A 26,260-nucleotide genomic window follows, 5' to 3' on the forward strand; every position below is an offset into this window, starting at 1 on the left:
AAGTAATCACCATGACTTCGTCCACGAACTCCATAAAACGATAAAATTTGGGAATCACTCCGATCTCCCACGAAAAAGAAATAGTCTCCTTCTGGAGTACAAACTGTAATTCTCCCTTTGAGACAATCGATCGTGGCATGAAAGAAGGCCAACCAATCCATCCCGAGAATGACATCTAAGCTAGTCATCTCCAGGAGGATAAGGTCAAACACGAAAGTCCGCCCGACTATCACAATGGGACACTCCCGCACAATTCGACTCAAAGACACTGAAACCCCAACTGGCGTATCAACACATAACGCCCGATCCATGAAACTAACCTCTAACCCCGATGCAAGTGCAAATGATGATGAAATGAAAGAATGAGATGCACCAGAGTCAAAAAAAACACGGGCCCAACAACCAAACACTGGAAATATACCTCGAAGAACTGACGGTCCAGAAGATGCATCGGTCTGAACCAGTGCAAAAACACGTCCCTGTGGTACCTGTGCCTGAGGACTGCCAACCTGAACACCTGACTGCTGCACTGACATAATAGGAGTATCCCTCCTAACTGACCGTGAACCCTGTGAAGACATGGCAGGCTGTGGTGGTGGCGGTCTGAAACCTGACTGAACTATAGCCGACTGAGACAGCCTCTGTTGTAACCCTCTGTCACTAATGGTGCCTGCTCTCTGACTCGGACAATCACGAATCAAGTGACCCTGCTGGCCACACCCATAACAAGCCTCGGAGCTGACGAAACTGAAGACGATCTCATCGGACAACTGGACTTGTAATGTCCGGGCTGCTGACACTGATAACAAACAACTGCACTCCTGTCAGATCCAGCTGGCATAGGAGTGGTAGGAGCAGATCTTGTAGACTGTTGCCCCTGAAACTGAGATGGACTGCCCCTGTTCCTTTTCCAAGAAGATCCCTCTGAGGATGGCCCTGCACCCCTCTTTTGCTTCAATTGCTCTCTTCTTGCATCCTTCTCTCTATTGTCAGCCTCCAGCATCAAAGCCCTTTCCACTGCTTCAGAGTAAACCTTAATAAACTGTGCCGTGATCAACGGCCTCATTCGATCATTAAGACCCGAGACAAACTTCCGAGTCTTATTAGCTTCATCTTTCACCACTTCTGGAGCAAAATAGGAGAGTGAGGTGAACTTGTTCTCATACTCCACCACTGACATGTTCCCTTGAATAAGATTATGAAACTGGTCTTATAACTCCCATCTTTTGGAAAGCGGAAAGTACTTCTCATAAAACAGTTCCTTGAACCTGTCCCAACTCATCTCTCCAATCTTGTACTGGTTAGTGATCGACTTCCACCAAACCTTGGCATCCATAGCAAACTTGTAAGTTGCTAGGAAGATCTTCAAGTGATCCTCTGTCACATCCATTGAGGTCAACTGAGTTTCGACTTGATCCATGTAGTTGTCGGCTACCATTGGGTCCGCACCGCCCTCAAACATAACCGGCATCAGCTGAGAAAACCCCTTAATGATCTTGAGACGCTTCTGAGCTGGAGTCTCCTCAACTCGAACTGTAGGTTGTGGTACCAACTGCGGCTGAGCAACAATAGTTGCTCTCACGGCATTTTGCAACAATCGATTCAACTCTAGTGCCACAAAACCTTCACCCACTTCTACGGGTACGGGTGTTTCAACATTCTTTCTTCTTGGGGGAACAGCTCTTGGGGGAATCAAGTCCCTAAGAAGCATGTTCTCATCAACTGGCTCCACCGGTTGGAGCTAGAGCTCTCACCAATATCGCCCCTTGTTGGCCTAGGGCCAACTTCTCTAGGTTCCTCACGCCGTGACATCGTTCTATAAAACGAGAAAACGATTCAGAAACATGACACTAAGGTCCACTGTGGACGACTCAACAAGAATTAATACCGTACAACACTTAGCATGCAAGACTATGCAAGAAACATTTTAACATAAATAAGTAAGTAAGTAAGCACATAGGCAGTTAAGCATGCTCATTTAAATAAGATACCACGTAGCAAGTAGTCAAGTAAACAATATAAACAACATCCCATGCGACTCTATGTAGGCCTCTACCCGTCGTCCTAAAGGTTTTCGAACCTTTGCTCTGATACCAAATTTGTAACGACTCCAAAACTAATGCCAAGAATTTTTATTTTTTTTCAAAAAAATTCGGCATAACCTCCCCTAAAAATGGGCCTACCGCAACCTGTTTAAATGCATATTTAACCTGTCATGCAACTAATTTCCGAATTCACGGCAACAAAAGATAATGATACAACATACTAATCTAGACAATGCTTCAAGCTAGGATTATCCTTCCATTCATCAACAAGTTACATATCATCAAGTTCGCATCCCATATGTCATCAAGTATCATAAGTGTATTACATGATCATGGTTCTTCAAAAGAAATTTACATCATTACACATTTAGAATTTTACAAAAAATGAGGGATGAACAAAGGAGTAGTCTATTACAAAATAACAAGGAAAATGCTCCTCTAGCAACTTTCAAAGTTGGGGTGGATTGTCGTCCACCGGTTCTTTTCCAAGACCTGAAAAATATATATATAGATATAGGGGTGAGCATATAACTCAGCAGAGACACTTAAGACACAATTCTTGTGTCCTAGTGAATCCAATCAAAGCATAGGCCAATGGGAGATAGGGATCATACAACATAGAGGATCAAATACAACATACAAGTCAATTCCAAGTATAAACAATGCAATGCAATGCATGTCAATGACACTCCCCATTTTCATTCTCAAAACCATCACTTTCAAACGTTAATACAGCCCGCCCTTTGGTAACCCCGCCGCCACACGAGAGGAGGATTGGCTAGTGTCCCTGACCCTTGGTAACCCCGCGGCGTCATTATGGGGCCCAGCTAGCTCAACCACGCTAGGGCGACTCCCTAGTCCCCTCTAGGCTATATTAACCTCCGGCCCGTTGGTAACCCCGCAGCGACCGGGTTTATCAAAACCAATTTTTCCAAACACATCACCCAAAATTCCCATTTTTCTTTTCAAACACCAACATCCCTTCCTATGCAACCCAATAAAATGTATGTATCTTACATGATGTCAATACAATGATAAATGGGAATTTAACACTCTACAACAAGTACCATTTCATATAACATTATAGCATGCTTGTAAAATAATAATCATAATAGAAACTCACTATATAAACATGCTATCCATTCAATCAAGTAACACATATTCACATAACATTGCATATTCTTAAATATCTCAGTTTAAACAAGAATCAAAGCAATCAAACATGCTGTAACACAATTAGAAGAGCATGATTCAATATGGAACAAGATTCCATGGCTTAAGATGTCCCTACCTCAAGATTACACCAAAACCCTAGAAAATGGGTCCTCAAATTCGAGCTCCCAAAGAGGACCAAAAGCTGGAATTTCTGATACTGGCACGTAGGGCTCATCGTGCTCATCGTTTTGCCTCAAACGGCACCTAAATCCGGCAAGGATTGAGAGAGTAATCAAGGGTTAAAGCTTGAAGTGAAAAAAAAGAAAAAAGAAAAAAAAAGAAGGAGCCGAGAGACAAACAGAGAGATGGACGCGAGAGAGAGAAGATGAGGTTACAGTGAAAAAAAAAAAAAAAAAAAACATGGTCTTAATATTTGTGGGTTCCACTTTTCTTTTTTTATATTTCTTTTCTCTTTTTCTTTTTTTTTCTTAATACACACCGCACACAGACATATATATATATAAAGGCACAAACATTACACTCTCCCCAACTTTAAAAGATTTCGTCCCCGAAATCAAGACATACCTGAGGAAGAAAATAACTCTGGATACTTGGAGCGAACCTCCTGTTCAAGCTTCCGAGTAGCTTCCTCGACTCCGGGGTGTCTCCAAAGGACTTTCATCATTGGTATCGTCTTGTTCCTCAACACCTTCTGTTGTGTATCAAGAATCTGAACTGGTCCTTCCTCGTAGGAAACATCCTCATCAATGTCCACATCTACCCAACTCAAAATGTGAGATGGATCCGGTTCGTACTTCCGTAACATCGATACATGGAAAACATTATGGACCCTATCCAACTGTGGTGGCAAAGCAAGCCTGTAGGCAACCTCTCCTACTCGGTTCAAGCTAGGATTATCCTTCCATTCATCAACAAGTTACATATCATCAAGTTCGCATCCCATATGTCATCAAGTATCATAAGTGTATTACATGATCATGGTTCTTCAAAAGAAATTTACATCATTACACCTTTGGAATTTTACAAAAAATGAGGGATGAACAAAGGAGTAGTCTATTACAAAATAACAAGGAAAATGCTCCTCTAGCAACTTTCAAAGTTGGGGTGGATTGTCGTCCACCGGTTCTTTTCCAAGACCTGAAAAATATATATATAGATATAGGGGTGAGCATATAACTCAGCAGAGACACTTAAGACACAATTCTTGTGTCCTAGTGAATCCAATCAAAGCATAGGCCAATGGGAGATAGGGATCATACAACATAAGGGATCAAATACAACATACAAGTCAATTCCAAGTATAAACAATGCAATGCAATGCATGTCAATGACACTCCCCATTCTCATTCTCAAAACCATCACTTTCAAACGTTAATACAGCCCGCCCTTTGGTAACCCCGCCGCCACACAAGAAGAGGATTGGCTAGTGTCCCTGACCCTTGGTAACCCCGCGGCGTCATTATGGGGCTCAGCTAGCTCAACCACGCTAGGGCGACTCCCTAGTCCCCTCTAGGCTATATTAACCTCCGGCCCGTTGGTAACCCCGCAGCGACCGGGTTTATCAAAACCAATTTTTCCAAACACATCACCCAAAATTCCCATTTTTCTTTTCAAACACCAACATCCCTTCCTATGCAACCCAATAAAATGTATGTATCTTACATGATGTCAATACAATGATAAATGGGAATTTAACACTCTACAACAAGTACCATTTCATATAACATTATAGCATGCTTGTAAAATAATAATCATGATAGAAACTCACTATATAAACATGATATCCATTCAATCAAGTAACACATATTCACATAACATGGCATATTCTCAAATATCTCAGTTTAAACAAGAATCAAAGCAATCAAACATGCTGTAACACAATTAGAGGAGCATGATTCAATATGGAACAAGATTCCATGGCTTAAGATGTTCCTACCTCAAGATTACACCAAAACCCTAGAAAATGGGTCCTCAAATTCGAGCTCCCAAAGAGGACCAAAAGCTGGAATTTCTGATACTGGCACGTAGGGCTCGTCGTGCTCGTCGTTTTGCCTCAAACGGCACCTAAATCCGGCAAGGATTGAGAGAGTAATCAAGGGTTAAAGCTTGAAGTGAAAAAAAAAAGAAAAAAGAAAAAAAAAAAGAAGGAGCCGAGAGACAAACAGAGAGATGGACGCGAGAGAGAGAAGATGAGGTTACAGTGAAAAAAAAAAAAAAAAAACATGGTCTTAATATTTGTGGGTTCCACTTTTCTTTTTTTATATTTCTTTTCTCTTTTTTTTTTTTTTTTTTTCTTAATACACACCGCACACAGACATATATATATATAAAGGCACAAACATTACAGTAAGGGCTAGCTCTAATAATTATTGTGAGATCTGAACTCTTCATAAGCATCTTTAACAGTAAAAAAACCTGTTAGAGGAGGCCCAAACAACTAAATCCACACCAAACCTAGGAGGGATAGGGTTTTGAGCTGTCAAACTGCCCAAGGGAATTTAACTGAAAGACATGCCATTCCCAGCCATTATGACAAAGAATATCAGCAGCTTTAAAATCTTTAGGAAGACCAGGTTCATAAACCAATTTATGCCTTTTAGAATTAACAAAAGACCCAAAAGGTAGCCAATGGTCATACCATAAAGAAGTGTTACAATTAGAATTAATCACATGCTTGAATTTATATTTCAAATGCTCACTAAGCAGCAACATCTGTCTCCAGCACCAAGAAGCAGAGTTGGCCGGGTATCTTCACCATCCAAATTTTTTAATAATTGAATAGATATATGGCAACCCACTTACACCAGATAGAAGTAGATTTTGAATTGATACCAGAGAGCAGGTACCAAATATTCTTGCTGAAAATAACTTTATTCCACACTCGAATATCCTTAACACTTAGCCCATGCACCTTCAGAGAAGGGAGTACACATGTCAACCCATGCAATATTACAACCACCCTTCTCCAAATATGATCATTTCCACATAAATTTCATCAAAGTTCGATTGATGGCATCCACAATCTTCTTAGGCAGAATGAACATGGCAAACCCGTAAACTTAAATGGAGAAGGGGATAAACTTGAGGAAGACGAGCCTACTAGCATAGGACTACCAATTAATAGTCCAACTTCTTGCCCTTGTAGTGATTTTTTCCACATACTCTCTGCAATCATTGATTTTGATCCTAGTAGAAAGAAGAGGAACCCCAAGTACTTAATTGGGATGACACATTCAGAAAACCCCAAGAGCCTTAGCATCCTTAGAAACCCCATAGAAAAAGCTTTACTCTTGGATACATTGGAACATATATAAGCCAGAAACTTCACTAAAAAGGGATAAGATTCTCTTGGCAATTCTAACAGAATGAGGAGATCCATCAGTAAAAACAAAAAGATCATCTAGAAAACACAGGTGAGTGAGTTTCACTTCTTCACATCTCCAATGAAAACCATAATTACCTTTGTTAACTTGTTGAGAGAAAATACTATATAAGCATTCCATGCATATAACAATTAAGTAGGGAAATAAAGAATTACCCTGCTTGATGCATCTACTGTTGTTAAAAAACCACACAGTTCACCATTAATAGCCACAAAAAAAGCTGGGGTAGAAATACACACATGGATCCACTCAATGAACTTTTGAGGAAACTCGAGAGCATGTAAACAAGCAATGATGTAACTCTAGTTAATAGTATCATAGGTTTTCCTAATGTCAACTTTGAAGGGGGATCTAGCAAAAGCAAGATGCCTATGGTAATTTCTACGCAACTCTTGCAGTAATAGAACATTATCATCAATTCTTTTCTTAGGAATAAAAGTTATCTGATTAGGAAAGATAAAACTTTCCGGCACTTTCGTGATCATATTGGTAAGTACTTTGGACATGCATTTGTACTAGGTGTTGCAGCAAGCTATGGGCCTGAAATCAGAGACCAAAGATGCATTTAGACTTTTTGGGGCCAATTCCAGAAAGGTGGTGTTCATCTGTTTAAGAATACATTTCTCCTTAAAGCTAGATTAAATAGCTAGAGTGACTTCAGGACCCATAATTTGCCAACATTTCTTAAAGAATAGAGGGGTACACCTATATGGCCTAGGGCTTTTCCCATCCTTCATGGAGAATAGAGTAGTCATAATCTCATCAGCCCTTATATCTTCTTCTAGAATAATGTGATGATTTCTATATAACTTCTTAGGAAACCAGTTATTAACATTAAGAGGATGCATGAAATTTTCCTCCACTGAAAAGCCTATTATCATAATCAACTGCCTCAGTCTTGATATCTTGAATATCATAGGCTATGCTCCCATCTTATCTGTCAAAGATCATGTGATTTTAAGCTCTTTCAACATTTATAGACTTGGGGAAGAACATGGTATTCTGATCTCCAAGTTGAAGCCAATGAATTCTCGGATTTTATTTTAGACTCCTCAGCACTCATCAACTTAGAGTAACTTTTGAATAGTTCATTCTCTTTACTCTTGAACTCAAAGGAGGTGAGATTAACTTGTAGGAGGTGCTGAATGAAGTGAAGGTCTTCCCAAGCTTTGATCATTCTATTGGAGAGATCACTATAATTCTTCCTCTGAATTTTTTTAGAGCAACCTTAATCAACTTAATCTTCTTCTAGACACTGTACATAGAACAATCTTCAATCTTCATAGCTTAAATATTGATGATAGTGGGAAGGAAGAGATCATCTTCAGCTATGAAGTTGAAGAATTTGAAAGACTTTTTAGATCTAAAAAGAGGCAAGCCACGAGATGTGGTTATGAAAGAGTTAAGAAAAGACTGGGACCAATCATCATTGATCAAAACTCTGTCTACTTTCCTAAAGATAATATCATTATTCCAAGTGAACTGGACCTTTGTAGGTTAGGTCCAAAAGTTTAGTGTCTTATAAGTAGTTCTAAAAATCAAACATAGCATATCTTCAGCTCCACTAAACCTTTCAGAGGAAGTCAGGATGGCAATGAATTCTCCAAACATAACCCACGTCAAATGCATATCCATCATTTAACATATCTTAAGTCATTCCATAAACTTCTTATTAAGGCATGGGCATACTCCTGAAACGAACCAAATCCACTCGATCCGGATCGCTAATCGGGTCCTTACCCGACCTGAAGTTATCCAAGGATAACACGGTCATTTCGCATTAAATAGTCTTTTAACACACACACACATATATATATATAATGGATGGTTTAAAACCCAAAAAGGGTAAAACGGTCATTTACTAAGGTAATCCAATGATTAGGGAGAAGTCTAAGGATATTATGGTCATTCCCGTGGTTAAAATGCAATTATTGTATTTTATTAGGTCACATGGTGTGTAATAATATCCTTTAGTGAGTGGGAGAGGGCAAAAATGAAAAATAATTTATCAGGGAAAAAATAACAATGGCTAACACTTACACGTCGACTTGTTTGGGTGAACCTGTCGACGTAATAAATACATTCAAGCCGACTGGTTTGTGCCGTGTACAGTAGAAATGCCTACTGTCCAAAATATTGAGATATACTCACACGTCGACCGAGAATTTATTTTTTTGTTTCTTTAGTTACTCCAACATTGGTAACTAAAACACCACTCCAATACCAACAAAACACCATTGTACGTACGTGTATGCATATGTACACTCTTACACTTACATGAAAACATCCCAATAATACCAATTTTTCATACACACTCAACAAAACAATGTTAACCTGATTTTAGGATAATCCACAAACACGTTCTATAAAATACACAACTATTTTATGTGAGATTTTAATAAAAAAATTAATTTAATTACATTCCCAAAATATACAAAATATTTTCAAATGAGTGCAATTACAAATTTGAGACCTTTAAGGTCATAAATATAATGTTTTTTACAAAATAGATGAATTAGTCAGTTTACAAAAATAATTGTCCCAACTAAGTATTGATTACAAAAGATCTACAAAAAGGTACATCCATTGACCCTAACTACATATGTGAGGGTCCATCATCAACCACGTCCTTACTGTGACCTGAAAAATATTAATAATAGGGTGAGCACTATGGCTCAGTAGGTGAAACCTAAGACGCACTTCTTCCAATCCCGCGAGTCACACCCTATGAAGAATGGAAAAAGGAAATGGGATCATACAAGTTTATAGTGACCACAAGAAAATGATACAAGTCCTCATCATCATATCAATGTTCAACATAACAAATATACATGCAATGTAATGCCATATAATGCATATGTCTGTCCCAAAACCCTTGTATCCTCAACCACAAATCATACACACACCGAACTCGTTAATCCAACCCGGTACTAGGCGACTCCCCGTTACCACGAGAGAAGGATTGGCTGTCTATCCTTGACCTAGGGCAACTCCCTAACGTCACTTGTGGCCTAGGCGACTCAACCACGCTTGAGGTATTCACCCCACGTTCCCTCTAAATTATATTAACCCCACGGACACAAGGCAACTCCCAAGGACGGAGCCATGATTTCAAGGAGGGGGTCACGGTGCAATATATATATATATATATATATATATATATATATATATATATATATATATAATTCAAAAGAAGAAAAAGAAGAAGATTATTCAAATATGCACGTTAAACAAAAAAAGAATTTTAAGAACTAGAAGTAGAAAAAGAAAAATGAGAGAACTTTAAAAGGAAAAAAGTTAAGTGTTTCAATTGAGGAAGGAAATTTTGACTTTTTATTTTAAGGAATTTGAAGAGTAAAAGAGAAAATAAAGAGATAAATTAGAAACCACAAAATTTAGGGGGTGCACTATATAATTTTTTTTTTTTATAAAAAAAACCACATATATTATAAAGTGCGGGCCAGCTCAGGGGGGGCATGTGCCCCCCAGGCCTTCATTATCTCCGTCCCTGGCAACTCCTTATCGTCCGATTTTCGTAAACTTTTTCTTTTAAAAGTTTTTTGAAAATAAGTTTCTAACTTTAATGTATGTCATATGCCAATGTTTCATATTCAATTTAGTGACAATTTATATAATGGGGGTATATGATAACATACATAGCAACTATCACAATCATGGCATGTCAAAGCTTATAAATTTCATCATATAACTATGTAAGCACACACATTTAATCACATAGGCATGCCAATTTACACTTCTTGACTAACTTTGACATGAAATTTATTCTTGAAAGTTATACCACATACACATCATTCATAGAACATCATTATATACATATACTTTAGCATGTTTTTACAACAATATACTCACAAAAGACCAAAGGATGTGAGATTTAGAAATCCCTACCTCAAGGATGCAAGCTAAACAAGCCCTTATCTAGTCCTAATTTTGAATTTCCTCCAAACTCTAGTAATGGTGGCCTCAAAAAATAGCCCTTGCCAAGTGGAACAAGACTCCCTTCTTGCTCTTCCTCAATCTCCTACTCTAAACTCCTCAAATTGAAGCATGAAACATAGAAGACATATTTGTGTATATAGATATATAGAGAGAAATGGAAGAATTACATACAGAGAGAGAGAGGAGAATGTCGAATGAGGAGGAAGAATGGGTGTCGGATTGTCTTCAATTAGGTCTTGTGGTCCAAATAATGCCACGTGTCAACACATTGTGGATTAATTATATCTTTAAGCAAACTTACTATATTGCCCTCCCTCTTATATTACAATAACATGCTTGCCCCCAAAATATCTCCTCTAATATATATATACATGTATATGTGTATATGAGTGGAATGTCTATAATGTAAATGGCAAAATCGAGAGAGGTTCCCGATCCCGAAAGTCGTCCCGATTTCAAAAATTTCTAAAAATAATCATGTCACTAGCAATTGGCATAAAATAATTAAAAATTCATTTCTAAAACTCTCAGTTCAACAGCCCCCAGGGCCCGCGTGGCACGCAAAATGAGGCACAAAAAATATATATATAATTCAAAAAAAAATCCAGGACATTACAGCTCCCCATAAATATAAGAGACAAATAAGTGAGTGTCACTAATAGTATCATAAACAAAATAATGTATAAATTGAATGAAAAAAAACTAAATAGAGTAAGGGTCACTTTAACAGTGTCCCAACAAAGCCAAATTCTACTTAATCGAGAGTGGTTATAGTTATCAATCATCTAATTCTAACCTTTAGGGAGAAGAACTTTCCTAATTTTATCAACATTTGGAGGTCAAAAATATTACCGTATTATGGAAACATTATGCTCCTTAATGATATTCCTATTTTCAAGTTGTTTATTAGGATTGTTGAGCCATTTATGTTCCATCAAGAAAACATAAAGACTAGGAAGATGAGATAATCACCCCTGCAGAGGGAGTAAGAACTCCCTTGCCTAATTAGCCTATTTTCTCCCATTCTTTTGATCATTTTTCTAATGATTCGTCTAAGTATCTTGTTCAATTGATGCCTGGGATTTCCCTTGAATATCATTCTGAGCCTAAGTCTGGGGAGCTTTATTCGTATTCCTCTTTTATTGCTAGGTCATTTACTCTCAATACTAGTAGCATGAGAGGTACCTTTACAGACCAAATTAACATATTGTTCAGCTGAGCCAAGCTAATGTCATTATCCAAAAGCTCAAAATTATTTGGTCAGGGATGGATTCCGTTTGAATAGGCAAAGGGAGGATGAGTCTTAGGTCTTGACTGTCAACAATTTCTTCAGAGTGAACCTCAACCACCGGGAAAAGGAACCGCTCCCTAATCAGAGACGTATCTTAAACATTATATATCCAATCAACTTACCAAGCGTAACTTCTTACTAAGTAATGGAGTACTCACCTTTATAACCAGTTAAAGCAGAGGCATGGCTCATTTTTTCCCTCTCTTATTGGAAACTTCTTCCCATTCATTGTTGATAAGATTAGGGGTAGTGGTCTTAGAAACCTTAGAAGGGAAAACAACATGCTTAAAAACACTAAAATTTGTTACATCATAACTGAATGTCTTGTAATGATTGCAAGAAAGAAAAACTGACTGAAACTCAGTCATGATGATTATAACCTATTTTTCACTGATCTTTAGGTCAAATTATGATGCTAAGGGAAATGATGCATCAATTTCCACATAGACCCTGGCGTAACTTAGCCTTTTCTTTGATTTTGTCATTGCATATGCATACAGAAGCTTGCCAATAACACTAGTTTTATAGCTTAGACCCAACTCAGTCCAATACTCAAGCGGGACATTGTATAACTTTATCCAAACAGGCAATTTATGAAGAGAATCCTTACTAAAATTCTTTTATTTTTTATTTTTTTTATTATTATTATTTTTTTTTGATGACGTGGGAACCCTCTCCACTACCTCCCTTCGAGCTGAAGCTACAAGGTAAAACCCCAGCTGCCAACCCCAGCCCCACAGTGAAAGCAGCAGATGAGTCAGGAGAATAATGGGGATGGACGGGTTCGAACCTAGGACCTTGAGGAACATAAGCCGTGACCTTACCAACTCTACCAAGCCCCTGGGGGCAAGTCATACTTTTTTTCCTACTTCTTAAACATAAGTAATCTACTACGAAAGTGCCAAGGGCTGCGATCAAAAACAGCATCCCGACTCTCAGATAAGTCAAACCGAAAAAAGAAGAACCCCTTTTCATTGCCAAGCACATCAATCAGACCCTCATTCGTCCAAATTTTTTGAGCAATAGATTTGACTGTATTGAATGGGAGTTTTTTGTCAAGGAAATAACCAACTAAACAATTTACTCATTCCTTTGTGTCCCTCTCAACAATAGATATAGGGGGATTTACCTCCAACTAAACTACAGCTTTGGTAGGCTTAAAAAAACCTCAAATTAATTCAAGATTTAGGTTTTTCCTTTGAGGGTTTGACAATTGAGACCCATTTCACTTTGGGTTCCTCTCTTTAGGAGGAAAATACCACCTGATTCACTTTTTTTACTAGCAACCAAGTTAGGATACGACACCTCTAGGTTTTCCTCACGGGACAGAGTGTGTGACCCATGTCAACGAGATCGAGAGGTGCTCATCCCGTTGGTTGAACTGCCTCTGCTAGCTTTAGACCTAGATCGGGGTTTCCAGTTGTTTCGCCCAACCCCCTGACCTCCAAAACCACCACCTCTGCCACCCCCTCTTTGAGCAACCATAGGTTTAAATCACTTCAAATCCACGATCTCATCTCTCAAATGAACATTCTCCAGCAATAGTTGTGCTATAGACCTAGGTTACAACTCTGGATCATCCAAAAGGGATTTGTCAACTTTCGATTCAGTGAAGCCTTCAATCGGATCATCATTTGAGGTTGGATGAGAAGCACAGACCGATACAAAGGCCTCAGATGCTCTCATATAGTGAAATCCCTACAACCAGTAAACGTAGTCTTAATTTTTTTGGGTGAACCACATAAAATCTATGTGTTCTTGCTTGTTTGTTTGATTTGCTTTTCTATTAATTTTCGCAACAGGTTAATATTATTGTTAAGTATCAGGTGTATGTGGTGTGCAATTGCATGATTAAAACAAATACCTTTATATATAAACAAATATAGAGAGAGATCGAGCATGGAGCATTCAGCTCAAGTATTTTTCTCCTGATACCTTTTTTGGTAACAAAATTCAAATACTCAAATGATTGAACTCCTCAATCTCCTCTCTGAATTAAAATTAGAGGAGAACAAATATAGAGGAGATTGAGGGTTTCATGAATACAAATATAAATCTTTTAGAGGGTTTAATTCATAGAGGGGATTGAGGGTTTCATCCATAAAAATCGAGGGTTCAAGTTGATCACTTTAAGAGGCAATGGGTGGGTGTTTACTTAAGTGATGGAGACCAAATGTTTTGTTCTCTAGTTCTTGATAAAAGCTGTATCAAGTTTTTGTTGCAAAATACTTGTTTTGGTGACAGAAATTTGGATTTGTTGCAAATACATATTTTGAAAAATTAAAATTTGCTGCAGATACTTTAGACAACATATAGTTTCATTTTTTTTTTTTTTTTTTCCTAGTTGGTAATCACACACACGTCTCTACTGAGACTTGAACCCCTAACCTCCCTTTGGGAAGTAAAAGGCTGATACCGCTAGACCACTGGCCCGTTGGTCATGTAGTTTCATTTCAAATATTCAAAAGTCACGTTTTGGAGCACTGAATCAGCGTCTCAGTGCCATGTATTTGGAAATAGAACAAATTTAATTTAAAATTTTAACTAAATTTTCTTCAATTCTAAATCCAAGTCACCGACTCGGTGCTCCCAAACATAGCAAATTTTCATCTAAAAGAATTAAATAAAAAATAGATTCCCCCAAAACATGACTGTATTTTCATTGCAAATACTCTGTTCTGTGACAAAACAGGAAAAGATTGAAGGAAGAAAAGCGAATTGGAAAGTGGCATCCAGATTAACTAGAGGTCACTGACATATTTTTCAACTTAAATTGGGCTTTTTCTACTGACTGAGTCCAGCCCAAATTGATCATTTCATTTCTAGAAAATGGGGTAGCATTGTTGTCATGGCTGTTTGATTGTTACTATTCAATCAAAATCTGATTTGACTTGACCTTCACGTGAAGATTTTGATTGGTGTTCCAATCAAATAGCTTGAATTGAAATGTTTTTTCTTTTAAATAATTCTAAAAACGCTATAAAACATGGTTTTTTTTTTTTTGTGTGTGTTTTTTTTTGCACCTGTAAAACATGATTTAACATTATGTTTTGAAGACATTTTCATTCCCATCAAACAGTCTGATTTAATATGTTTTTCATATTAAATAAATTTAAAAGCCTTTAAAACATGATTTAACATTTATTTTTGAAGACTTTTTTTATTCCAATCAAATGTCTTGAATTGGTATATTTTTCCTTCTCTATAATGGAACTTGCTCCCCAAAAAAATATTAAATTTACCACAATGGCGAAATGATATTATTGTCTTTAATTTAATTCATGATAATCAAGTATGAGGGGTATTTATGTCATTTAGTATAAAAATAAAAAAAAATAAAAAAATAAAAAGGAGTGACTTATAAAGAAGTATAGTATATTTATTATTCTCCTTTTACTAAGAAGACAAGATTTTTTTTTTTTTTTTTTTTCAACAGAGAAGACAATATATAATTGTATTCTTATTTTTGTTCTCTAGACTCTAGCTAACATATAAATAATGTGAACAAAACAATTGGCTTGTGAAAATGAGAATCAACATATAAGTATACTTACATGAAAATGGATGTTGCATGGAAACTTCATCAAAGAATTTGCTTAACCACTAAGATCAACTAAAGTGAACTTCAAAACCATACCTCAATACTACAATAAAATAATAATGACTTAAAGAGTGGCTTGAGATTTATCGTTTTCCAAGCATTGTTAAGTATACTTTTTACAAAAATAGTTTTTAAAGTAAATAGTCACATCCAATAATCTGACCGAATCAATTATAACTTTCAAATTGATTAGAATCTGTCTTTAGCATAATCCACTTTGAAACATCTATGGGTGGTAATTAATTAGGGCATAGGTCAAGCTATAACACATCTTATGTGGCATTTACAAATAGTTATCATACCAAAAAAAAAAAAAGGCTTGGCCTTTTGATTAAAATAATAATAATAATCATAAAAATGGGGCCATCCTTTTATTTTTTTACTTTTTTCCCCCTAGTAAATTCAAATCAAAACTATATAATGAAGAAAATTGTACATGAACTGTTAAGGCTTCAAATAGGGGACATTCATTTTTAAAATTAAACTGAAAATTTTCAAATGTATGCAAATCTACAAGCCCAGTGTGTATTTGGACCCAAGAGTGAGAGAACTTATAAGATGGCCCAAAAAGTAATTGCACATTTTATACAATAATAGAAGTTTCATGTCAAAATTCAATAATAACATGCAAGCCGAAACGAACATCAAGTATTTTATCTTGTTTTTCCTTTAATTGAAGTTGTTTAATCAAATCTCTTCGCTCTATGTTTGACAGGATGATGGTTGCTGAGATTCAGCATCAGAATTCTTAATACAGTATATCCTTGGATGTGGGACCTATTGAATCACATCATCTATTCAATTCTCACTAGTCTACAGTGACTTGGCACTTACATATGACATGACATATCATACGATTACTTACCAGACAAAAAATTAAAATGACATGACATTTTATCTTTATTTTAAAAAACATATAACATATATAAAATAATTCATATTAGACAAAATCGATGAGTGTCCGTATGAAAAGAAAAAGGTAATTTCATTGCATTCGAATGGAAAAAAGTAGAACCCACGACATTCTTTTGGATCCCCTAAAAACGTTAAGTGAACAAAAATACATACAATTTTAAAATTACAGTAATTATAATTTTTAAAAATAAAGAACATTATCATTCTTGAAATTTATCATTATTAGTGTATAAACTAAATGCATTATTTATTAAAAAAATTATCAATTAGTTTAACTAGTGGGTTAAAAAAAAAAAAAAAAAAAATCTACTTTACCGTAATAATCAAAATAATAAAGTTCTATTTTTTAATATGTCTTCAATTTAATTCAGAATTAATTAGTAATTAAATTTTTTATAGTTTTGTCATTACTCATTGAATATCTTAAATATATTTATATTAAGGTTAATGATCATAATAGGATAATATTAAATTTTGTAACTATTAGTATAAAATTTACGTAAAATTTTTTTTTTCAAAAATAAAAATTAATAGTCTTAAATTAATTGAAATTTTTATGTTCGGTCTGGTTAGATGAAAATTAGTAATGGTTAATGAATGAAAGGAAAATAATTTTTTTATTGTATATTTATTTAGTATGAAAATTTTTCACAGAATTTATGAAAATTACCGTAAAAGATATGAGTATATTCATAAAACAATGTATATTTTTTTTAAATGGTAAAAAAGTTTAAACAAAGTACAATAGGTTTTATTATAAATAGTAAAGTTATAATGATAAGTTAATTATTTTAGAAAAAGGTAGTTACAATTTTATTTTTTTTTTCACTTTTATGATAAATGGATATTAATAATAAAATTAAGGTAAATGATGTAATTAATATTTAGATAAGATAAAAAATAATAAAAATAATTTAATGAAAAATGAAAAAATGATTGAAAATGATAAAATAATTTTACGTGATGATTTTTTCTTTAATTGTAATAAAATATTAATTTAAATGATAATTTGTAATTTATAAAGATTATAAGGGCAATATTTCGAGAATTATTTACTGACTCACTGCTGAGCTTACGAGAAAAATGGAGGATATAATCATTGAAAACTAAAACAGGGTAGAAAGAATTGTACCTAAAGTGAAGGCTTTTAAATGCTGGTTCACTGTTACCCGACATGAGTGACAGGGATGCACGTGGACTCAATGGGCCCACTTGATTCAAATAGCTGTCCCGTCTTATTGACCGTAGAATGCGGGATTCTCGCACCAGTTCACATTTTAGTCTATTTTACTACCTCGGTCCTACTTTAATCGTTACCTTAAAAAATTTATGAGTTACAGACATATGAGCCAATTCCTGAGAGCAATAATTAAAATGGAACAAAAAAAAAGTACTATTTATTAATTTTTTTATAATTTTTTTTATTTTTTTTTTAAGAAATTTGATTAAGTGTATGTTTTTATTTTACCCGGTAAATTGCACTTACTACTCCTACTCCAGAGGTCATGATTACTGTCATTGCAACTATATATATATATATATATATATATATATATATTTTTTTTTTGGGACAGTAACGTCTCATGAGGTTTTAAATGTTATTTTTATTCTTGATTATTTAATTTAAGTAATTCATAAAATATCAATCATGTTAATCGATAAAAATACCATTCATTATAAAACCTTGAAAATTGCAGCAACCAAGATAATAGATTAACTTAACTCTTTGACATATAACCAAAGATATTAAGTACCTTTGGTCAACTTTTATCATTATTATAAACTAATACTGATAATTATTGTTTAAATGGGTACTTATCGAAGTTAAATGATTCTTATTGTGCTAATAAAATTTCAATATTGATGTTCATATTTGAGTATGTTTTTATTAACACATGTACCCTTCATGCATTTTATTGGATGTCATAAATTTTCTGCATCATCCATCTGGTTGACAAGAAAGTAGACTAAAAAGGAAATAAGACATTTTGTGACATTTGTTTTATGTGTTTTGATTGTTTTCAAAAAAAAAATTGTATTGATCATTAACACTCACATAGTGAAAATATTTCAAAAAAGTTGAGTTATGATAATCCCTACCCAATTAATTCGTGGTCAATATATGTGTGTGTATAATAACTGCTCCATCTTAAAGGACTAAAATAACTGCTCCATATATATATATATATATATATATATGAACATATATAAGTGAAACAAATAATAGAGGAAAGAAGAGGTGGTGGCAGCAGCAGTAACATTGTGGGTATTAGCTTGAGATGGAGCAGTTATTTTAGTCCTTTAAAATTAGTTTAAAAGAGTTATATCGGTAAATTTACACTTTTTATGTATATATATATATATGAACATATATAAGTGAAACAAATAATAGAGGAAAGAAGAGGTGGTGGCAGCAGCAGTAACATTGTGGGTATTAGCTTGAGATGGAGCAGTTATTTTAGTCCTTTAAAATTAGTTTAAAAGAGTTATATGGGTAAATTTACACTTTTTATGTGATTGCTGATTAGTCAAAGGGTTAAATGGTCATTTAATCATGTGGAGGGGTGTGTCTACAAACTTTTTAAACCTCAGGAGTGTTATTGTCCAAAAATTATTGACCTGCCTGAGTAACATTGACCGAAACTTAAGTAGATATTAGTGCAATTTACCCTTTTTTATTTTTCTTTTTCAATAATGTTAGTAGTTAGTAATTAGTTGTTAGAGGAGAATGGAAGGATGCAAACTGGAATAGAGATTCCAAACATGAAAAGCAACTCAACTACTCAGACAACACAACACTTACCAAATTGCTAGTATGTATGGTTAATTCTTTCTAAAAATTATTTTTTAAAACAAATTGGATTTCATGAACAGTTTTTTTTTTTTAATTTCTAAAAATTCTGTTTTCTGAATTATTTATTTTGTAAAAATGAATTAAAACATTTAAATATTTTATATATGCATACATATACAAGCAATTAATTTATCTGTATCTTTTAATCTAATTAATTTGTATTTATTAGTTAACAATTGTACTTAACATATATAGATTTTCTTACACTTTTAATAATTTTTTATATGTGTCATCAACTAATTGTATCTTATCATGTTAGAAAAAATATTTTATTTTAATAAATTTTATCAATATCTAATATATCATATCACCTGACAAGCAGGGCAATTAAATTTTTTTCAAGCCATAATATATCTAGCGCGTATGTAACGCGCCTTCGAGGGTGTATATTTCTCTCTCATACTCACCATCAATGTATTATTTTTATTCCACCAAAAACAATAATGAAGCAACGCGCTTTCTATCTGTAGATACGAAAGGGACAAGAATAATCAAAATCCTCTTCGATATGTCTATGTATTTTCAATTTTCAACAGTGAAATATCATGAATGGTAAATTTCATCCCTATAATAGTGAAAATTTATCTATTTTTTTCTCACCTCAAAAATTCTAGTACCATTTGAATTGTACTAATTATATATATATATATTTTTTTTATTTTTTCTTTTCAGGGTTAGGGATGTAAAATGTGTAATTATAGTCTACTAGTGTCTCGCACTAATCTACGAACACCACCCATAAAATTGTGGCAAAAAAAAATTACTAAAAAGAGTAACGGAAGTTAGTTCGATAGTTGGATAAATTTAATATAAGTTTTATATAAGTAGAAACTAACTTTTAAAATATTAATAATATTATAACCTCGTTAGTTCCGGCCATACACATAAATCAGTAAAAATTATCCTAAGTCTAAATTATTCCCCGATATAAAATGATTCGGATAGCCCTACTACCAATATAGACAACTTGCCTCTAAATTCTCTTAGATTTATTAAAATTATCCTACAAACATTTTGAAAAAGATTCCGACACTTTCTGTAAGTTTCTCAGAAAATTAACTTCTATTGTAATAATATTAAAATACCCTCACTTATTATTTTATAACAAATAAAATACTAAATTGCTAATAAATTAGCAACCATTTTCCGAATGACCATTGTATCCTCATCGATTCTATCTCCTCTTCTTCCTCACAGCCACCTCTCTGTGTGTCTTTTCTTCGACATTAATTGCTTCCACCACCTTTTATAATCAGCACACCTTCCTCCTCCACTACCACCGTTTTTCTCTCCCGTCATTTTCACTCCACCACCACCACCACTGCCACCACCTTCTTTCTCTCGCAGCCTTTTCGCGTGTGTTAGAATTCTAACAGTTTCCTGTCATATCACTTAATTGCAATAAACCAACTGTACCATAGTTGTTTTTTCATTTTTTTTTTTTTTTTTTTTTTTTTTTTTTGACATATACTACCTCTGTCATATATATTAATTGTTCATATTTCTATTTTTAGTTATCCCAATAGTAGTCCCATTTCAAAACACAATATACTATATATTATTATAAACCCAATTTACCTTCGTTATTTTGAAAAGAATGAACATTATTGTGAAACCCCACAATTCAAACAAAGGATAAATTTAAAAATTCATTCATTACAATACAATAAAAAAATATTAAAGGACAATTCCTTAAAAAATTTAACCGTCAAATATGGACAACTAAAATGAAAAAGAGGGAGTGCCCTTCTAAACCATTATATATGATGCTCCATGGTGACTTCATCTCTCTCTGTGCCATGCTATTTGATCAAATTTAAAATTAAGTACTAAAAATTTGAAGAGATGAATTTTTAGTGTTTAAGGTTAAAATAATAATTGCAAATTAAGATTTTTTTTGGATTTTTTTTTATTTTAAATTATCAGCATTTAGTGATGTCATTGTTGTTTATAATTTTATCTCATTTTAAGTGGTATTTATTTTTTTTAATAAAAGGATATTTAAATTTTGTTATCAAATACACATAATGGGATAAACACTTCTCTAATTTTGTCACTTTTAGTTTTCGAATGATTTACAAACTCGAGATGCATGAACGCACTCGCTTGCAAACTAGGTGCATAATTTAAATCAAGATCTCACCTTCAGACTAAGGGAATCAAAGTACCCCAAAGACCTTACCAGTTGACCTGCTTGTGCAGGTCTCGCTTAGTTTCACTTTGTGGGAAAGCCATATTCTATCCATATGTAACTAATTTAGTCATTGAACTCGAAATTGAATCTCCAGCCCCGAAATGACTGGATGCACTTGGTAGTTCTTGCCAAATGATCATATAAAGAGCAAAATAATAATTAACAAAAAAGAAGAAAGTAAATAAATTAAAGAAGAGACCCCAAGAGGTTGCTCAAGTGGTTAAGAATTTGGTGGGGCCTGGTGCCTCAAAAAATATCAAGTTTAACATTAGTCTCTTCTTAGACGCAAACAATTCGAGCTAATTAAACAGATATATGATGATCATGACAATATAACAACAATTAAATTTTCAGTATACTGATAGGCTGATAGCATGAAAACTTACAGGAACTCTCAAAATATAATAATGGTCTGAATAATGGGTGTTACCAGAGTGGTAAAGAAAAAATAGTGGCAAAGAAAGAGATGACATATAAAAGCATTAACTTAGCAGTAACAGAATATCTCCAAGCCTTGGTGCCAATCTTTGTACCGTAGACTTACACCTATGCATATAGTAATTCATTTTCTTCACAACCAGACACTTAAATGTACAGATATTTACATGCAGACGGAGATAACACATACAAAAGGATGAATAAAACCCGTAGAAACTAATGAACCTAAATATTGCAAATACTACTATATAGGGAAGATCAAGATATATATATATATATACACCCACACATGAATGGCTTCTCTATTTCATCATATTTGGGATAATTATATGCTGTTGTGGAAATAAATTCAAACTGATCGAGCAAGGAAATTCAAGCAAATTAAGCCATTTATACAATAAGATGGCATATACAAGAGAGTTGTGGAAGTCAATGTTTGAAATATATATAAAGAGAAGATCTGATTCACCAAATTAAGCATCAAATAATTCAATCATATTAATAAGTAGATTGTAAATGCATGACTACAATAGTCCTCCTTCAAATCTTCAATGTAATATATATCATAATCAAATAGAGGTGAACCAAAGAAACATTGAGACTAATTAGAATTCTAGTTACATGCACCTAGCTTTGTGGTTATATATGCTAGCTGAAATATCATCAGCTTTGTTATAATTCAAATTAATTTACTTCTTTGTGGTTATCCCCCCACCCCTCCCCCCCCCCCCACCCCCCCCCCCCCCCCCCCCAACACACACACACACACAAAAGAACATTCATGATAGATAGAGACAATGAAAAATAACAACACAACAGAAACAAAAAGATAGAAATCATAGAAGAAAGATATCATTTCCAAGCATATATATGTGTGTGTGTGTGTATAGTTGAAAAAAAAAGTCTCTAATTAAATACTAATAAATTTTAATCATAGCTACAATCAGGCCATTGTCAATAATTAAATATATGTTTCATGTCATGAGAAGAAAATGCTTTGATTATTTATGACTTCTTTTCATTATAGGGTTACTCTTCATCAAATTAGAACACTTTAAATGACCAACAATGAATCATAATGATTAGTACTGCGAATAGATGCTTTATTTTTCAAAGTGGTAGTCTCACACCCCACTAGAATTGCTTAAAGGGAAACAAAGTTCCCTAGCTAACATATATCCTATGTACTATTAGATATTTCCTTTAAGTCCAAATCCACATAAAATGAGCACTTTTTTTAAAAAAAAGTATAGAAGAATAGTTGATGTTTCACCTTAATTTAACCAAATAAAGTTCAGAAAAATGAAAGGGATTCATCAACATTAGCCAATCATAAAAGTGTTGTCGGCTAGAATGATTGAAAAAATTGCCCTTAAAACTCTATCCCTAGGAAAAATATTTCAATGAACTATATATTGATGGTATTGTATCACCATCATATCGATTTAATGCTGACACATATTGATAGGACCCGCTCATTCACAGATTGCTTCTTCAATCACTTCATCACCTATGTACTTAGTAACCTATTAGCTAGCATACATGTTTTCATATTTAGCATCAATTATGAAAACAAATGGATTTGAATATATTATCTTTTTCCAACTATATATTTTTTTCCATTACTTTACCTAGCTAGCTAGAAAAATTATGCTTTTAACATTTGATACTAGTATGACATCAAGAAGAAAGGGAAATAAACTGTAAAAGTAAATGAGGGTAAGAGTTTTTACCAAAGACTGTAGCCAAGTGATATCTCCTCTATCTCTTGAAGTGGAAGGTTGACAATTCAAGTCAGGGAAAATGTGTTATTTGCTAATTATAAGAGAATAAAGGGGGTCAGAATGTCCAATTTGAGTTAATTTCCAAGGATTTTGAAGCTAGAAAGAAAAAAATAACAAGATTATCTGCCACTTTTTTTTTTTTTTTTTTTTTTTTGCATTATCTTATCCTCCAAAGCATAAAATAATACTACACCAATAATCAATCTTTTTAATTAATTAATTGAGAACATTCAAAAGCACTTCTGCGATTTCATTAGCATAATATCAAAATTAGCATCTACAAACCATTTCTAAAATTGAACCTTTATTTATGGTGTTTTAATTTCAATACACATAATATGTCTTCAAACAGTAGAAAAGGTGGAAATATATAAATACCACCAACAAACATGTGTAGTGTTGAACATTTATAACAAACAAATGACACCTTCACAAGTTCTCAATATACCTTCACATCTAAAATTCAAATCCTCCACATCCAATAATAAAAACCCCAAAAAAAAGAAAATCTACAATAATTTGCCAATACAATATTTAATCGGCATATACAATCATATATATATATATATATAGACATGCATACATACGAATATTAATTCAAATATCGGTATGTGAGCAATTGGCTCACTTCCACATAAAAAATGACTGCAAGTACTCCTGCAACTTCAGAACCAAACTACCACTACACCATTGCTACAACAAGTAGTGCTTCTAGCTAATGCAAGTACTGTTTGTATCAAAAGCAGAATTTTCACTCACACACACACACAGAGACACACACACAGAAATATAAATATTAATGTAAGCCAGATCTGGGCAAATTATTCTCTGAAACTAAACAGAAGATCACATGCAGTTTTATAGTTGCCACTACAAATCTAGTAAAATAACTAACAAAACAAAAATAAAAACACTGATCAGACATTAAATAAAACAAGTTGTACCCATTTATCTAAATTAAGCAATTACACTAGACAGATAGAGAGAGAGAGATAGATATATATATAGATATATAGAGGCCTCATATGATGTTCAAGTTGCACCTGGTGGTGGCAGTGCTTGAGGCAAGTGTTGTGGTGGCCTCTTCCTCTTCTTCTTGTCATAGCTGACCCCTCTCGCCTTCGACTGCAAGTCACGGACGTCGCGGAGGTAGAGTCTGACAGCTCGAGCTCCGAAGGGGTTGGTCTCCGGCATGCCTCCGTTCTCTTCGTAGGCGGCTCTGAGGCGGCCGATGAGGGCGTCGAGGCTGCCCCAAGCTTGGCGGAGCGGGCACGGACACGGGGCAGGAGGGTTAGGGTTACCAAAAAAGGGACAGATTGGGGTGTGGACTTTGGTCTTGCCGAATTGGTCCAGGTACCGGAGGAATTCGAGCACGTGGGCACCGCTGCACCGGGGGAGAGAGAGCGGCGGCCGGTGGTTCTTGAGGTACTGCTGGAAGGTGTTCCAGTCGCGGCGCTTCTGGTTTTCGTAGCGGCTAGGGGTGCTGCTGCTGCTGCTGGCGGTGGTGGTGGAAGGTGGTGATAATGTTGCAGCTGACGAGCTGATGGTGGTGTTAGTGTTTTCAGAGTTGGAGATTTCTATTTCTTGGATTGAATCCATGAATGGGATTTAATGTTGATTTGGGGTTTTCTGCAACTCTTTTTTTTTGGGGTTTTGGGATGATGTTGTTGGAGATTAATTTTAGGGTTTGATTTTGTAAGGAAATGGTGTTGAATTGATGGAGTGTTCTAGCTACCTATTCTAGAGCTCTTACTATTTCTACTTCTACTCTCTCACCCAAGATAGAGAGAAAAATTACAAGAGGAGAGAGAGAGTCCCTATGGGGCTTCTAGCATTTGATGAGCCTGAATTTCAGATGTTGATGTTGTGAAAAGGAAGACTATCTCACTCAAAGAAGAAAAAAAATACACTTTGTCTGAGATGGGGAATGGAAATGAAAGTGATGAGGAGAAGTAATTGTTTCTGATTTAGGAGTTTTGTGTAAGGAGAAATGGAAGAAAAAGGGATTTCAGAAGGAGCCACTATTTTCCTCAGGAGAGGAAATCCTCATTTTCTCTCCTGAAGGGGATACTTAATTCTTTTAGAGTATTATTATTATTATTTTTTCCCTGTTCTCTGTTTAAAACTACAGTGTGCAAGGTAAAAAACAAAAAAAATAAACTCAGGTGGCTATTGATTGATTGACACCACAAGATTATCATAATAGTCATGGATGTTGATGCATGCCTGAATATGAGTGGGGTGATGAGATTGATGGAGAGTGAAAGGACTCTTTTTCTGTGGTCTTGTAGCCTCTTTGAGGAATACTAGAAAATCTTTGGAGACCTCAATGCTAGTGCATTTATCGGCTTAATTTGTTTTCTGGAAATATAATGAGATATTTTTTATATGTTTTTTTTTTTTTTACTCTATAAAATATAAAAAATAATAATAAAAAACTTTAATATGTCAAGAATAACTATATGAGATGGTGACTAATAAATATAATATAACTAATAAAATATTGAAAATCATAGAGGCTTCGATGCTCGTGCATTTATATACTTTGTTTTCTTAAAATATCGTGAGAGATTTTTTTTCCTTTTTTTTCTTACATCGCCCGTTGGCAGGAGAATAATTTGA

At 34.5% G+C, this 26,260-nt stretch overlaps 1 protein-coding gene across 1 annotated transcript; it reads right to left on the reverse strand.

Annotated features, from left to right (window-relative positions):
- Nucleotides 1–24,529: 24,529 nt before the first annotated feature.
- Nucleotides 24,530–25,724, reverse strand: LOC132306791 (protein LIGHT-DEPENDENT SHORT HYPOCOTYLS 4-like). Its single transcript, XM_059804362.1, has one exon. It carries the CDS (start codon nucleotides 25,235–25,237, stop codon nucleotides 24,671–24,673), a length of 567 nt encoding a protein of 188 aa, XP_059660345.1. The 5' UTR covers nucleotides 25,238–25,724; the 3' UTR covers nucleotides 24,530–24,670.
- Between the last annotated feature and the right edge of the window lie 536 nt (nucleotides 25,725–26,260).

The sequence above is a fragment of the Cornus florida genome, unplaced genomic scaffold (genome assembly GCF_030987335.1).
Source record: "Cornus florida cultivar Cherokee Brave unplaced genomic scaffold, ASM3098733v1 CherokeeBrave_3.0.0_Hap2_Chr05, whole genome shotgun sequence".
NCBI classification, from domain to species: Eukaryota; Viridiplantae; Streptophyta; class Magnoliopsida; order Cornales; family Cornaceae; genus Cornus; species Cornus florida.

What these genes read in the sequence shown, in the direction of transcription:
- LOC132306791 (XM_059804362.1), bottom strand. Translation starts at nt 25,237, where the DNA reads ATGGATTCAATCCAAGAAATAGAAATCTCCAACTCTGAAAACACTAAC.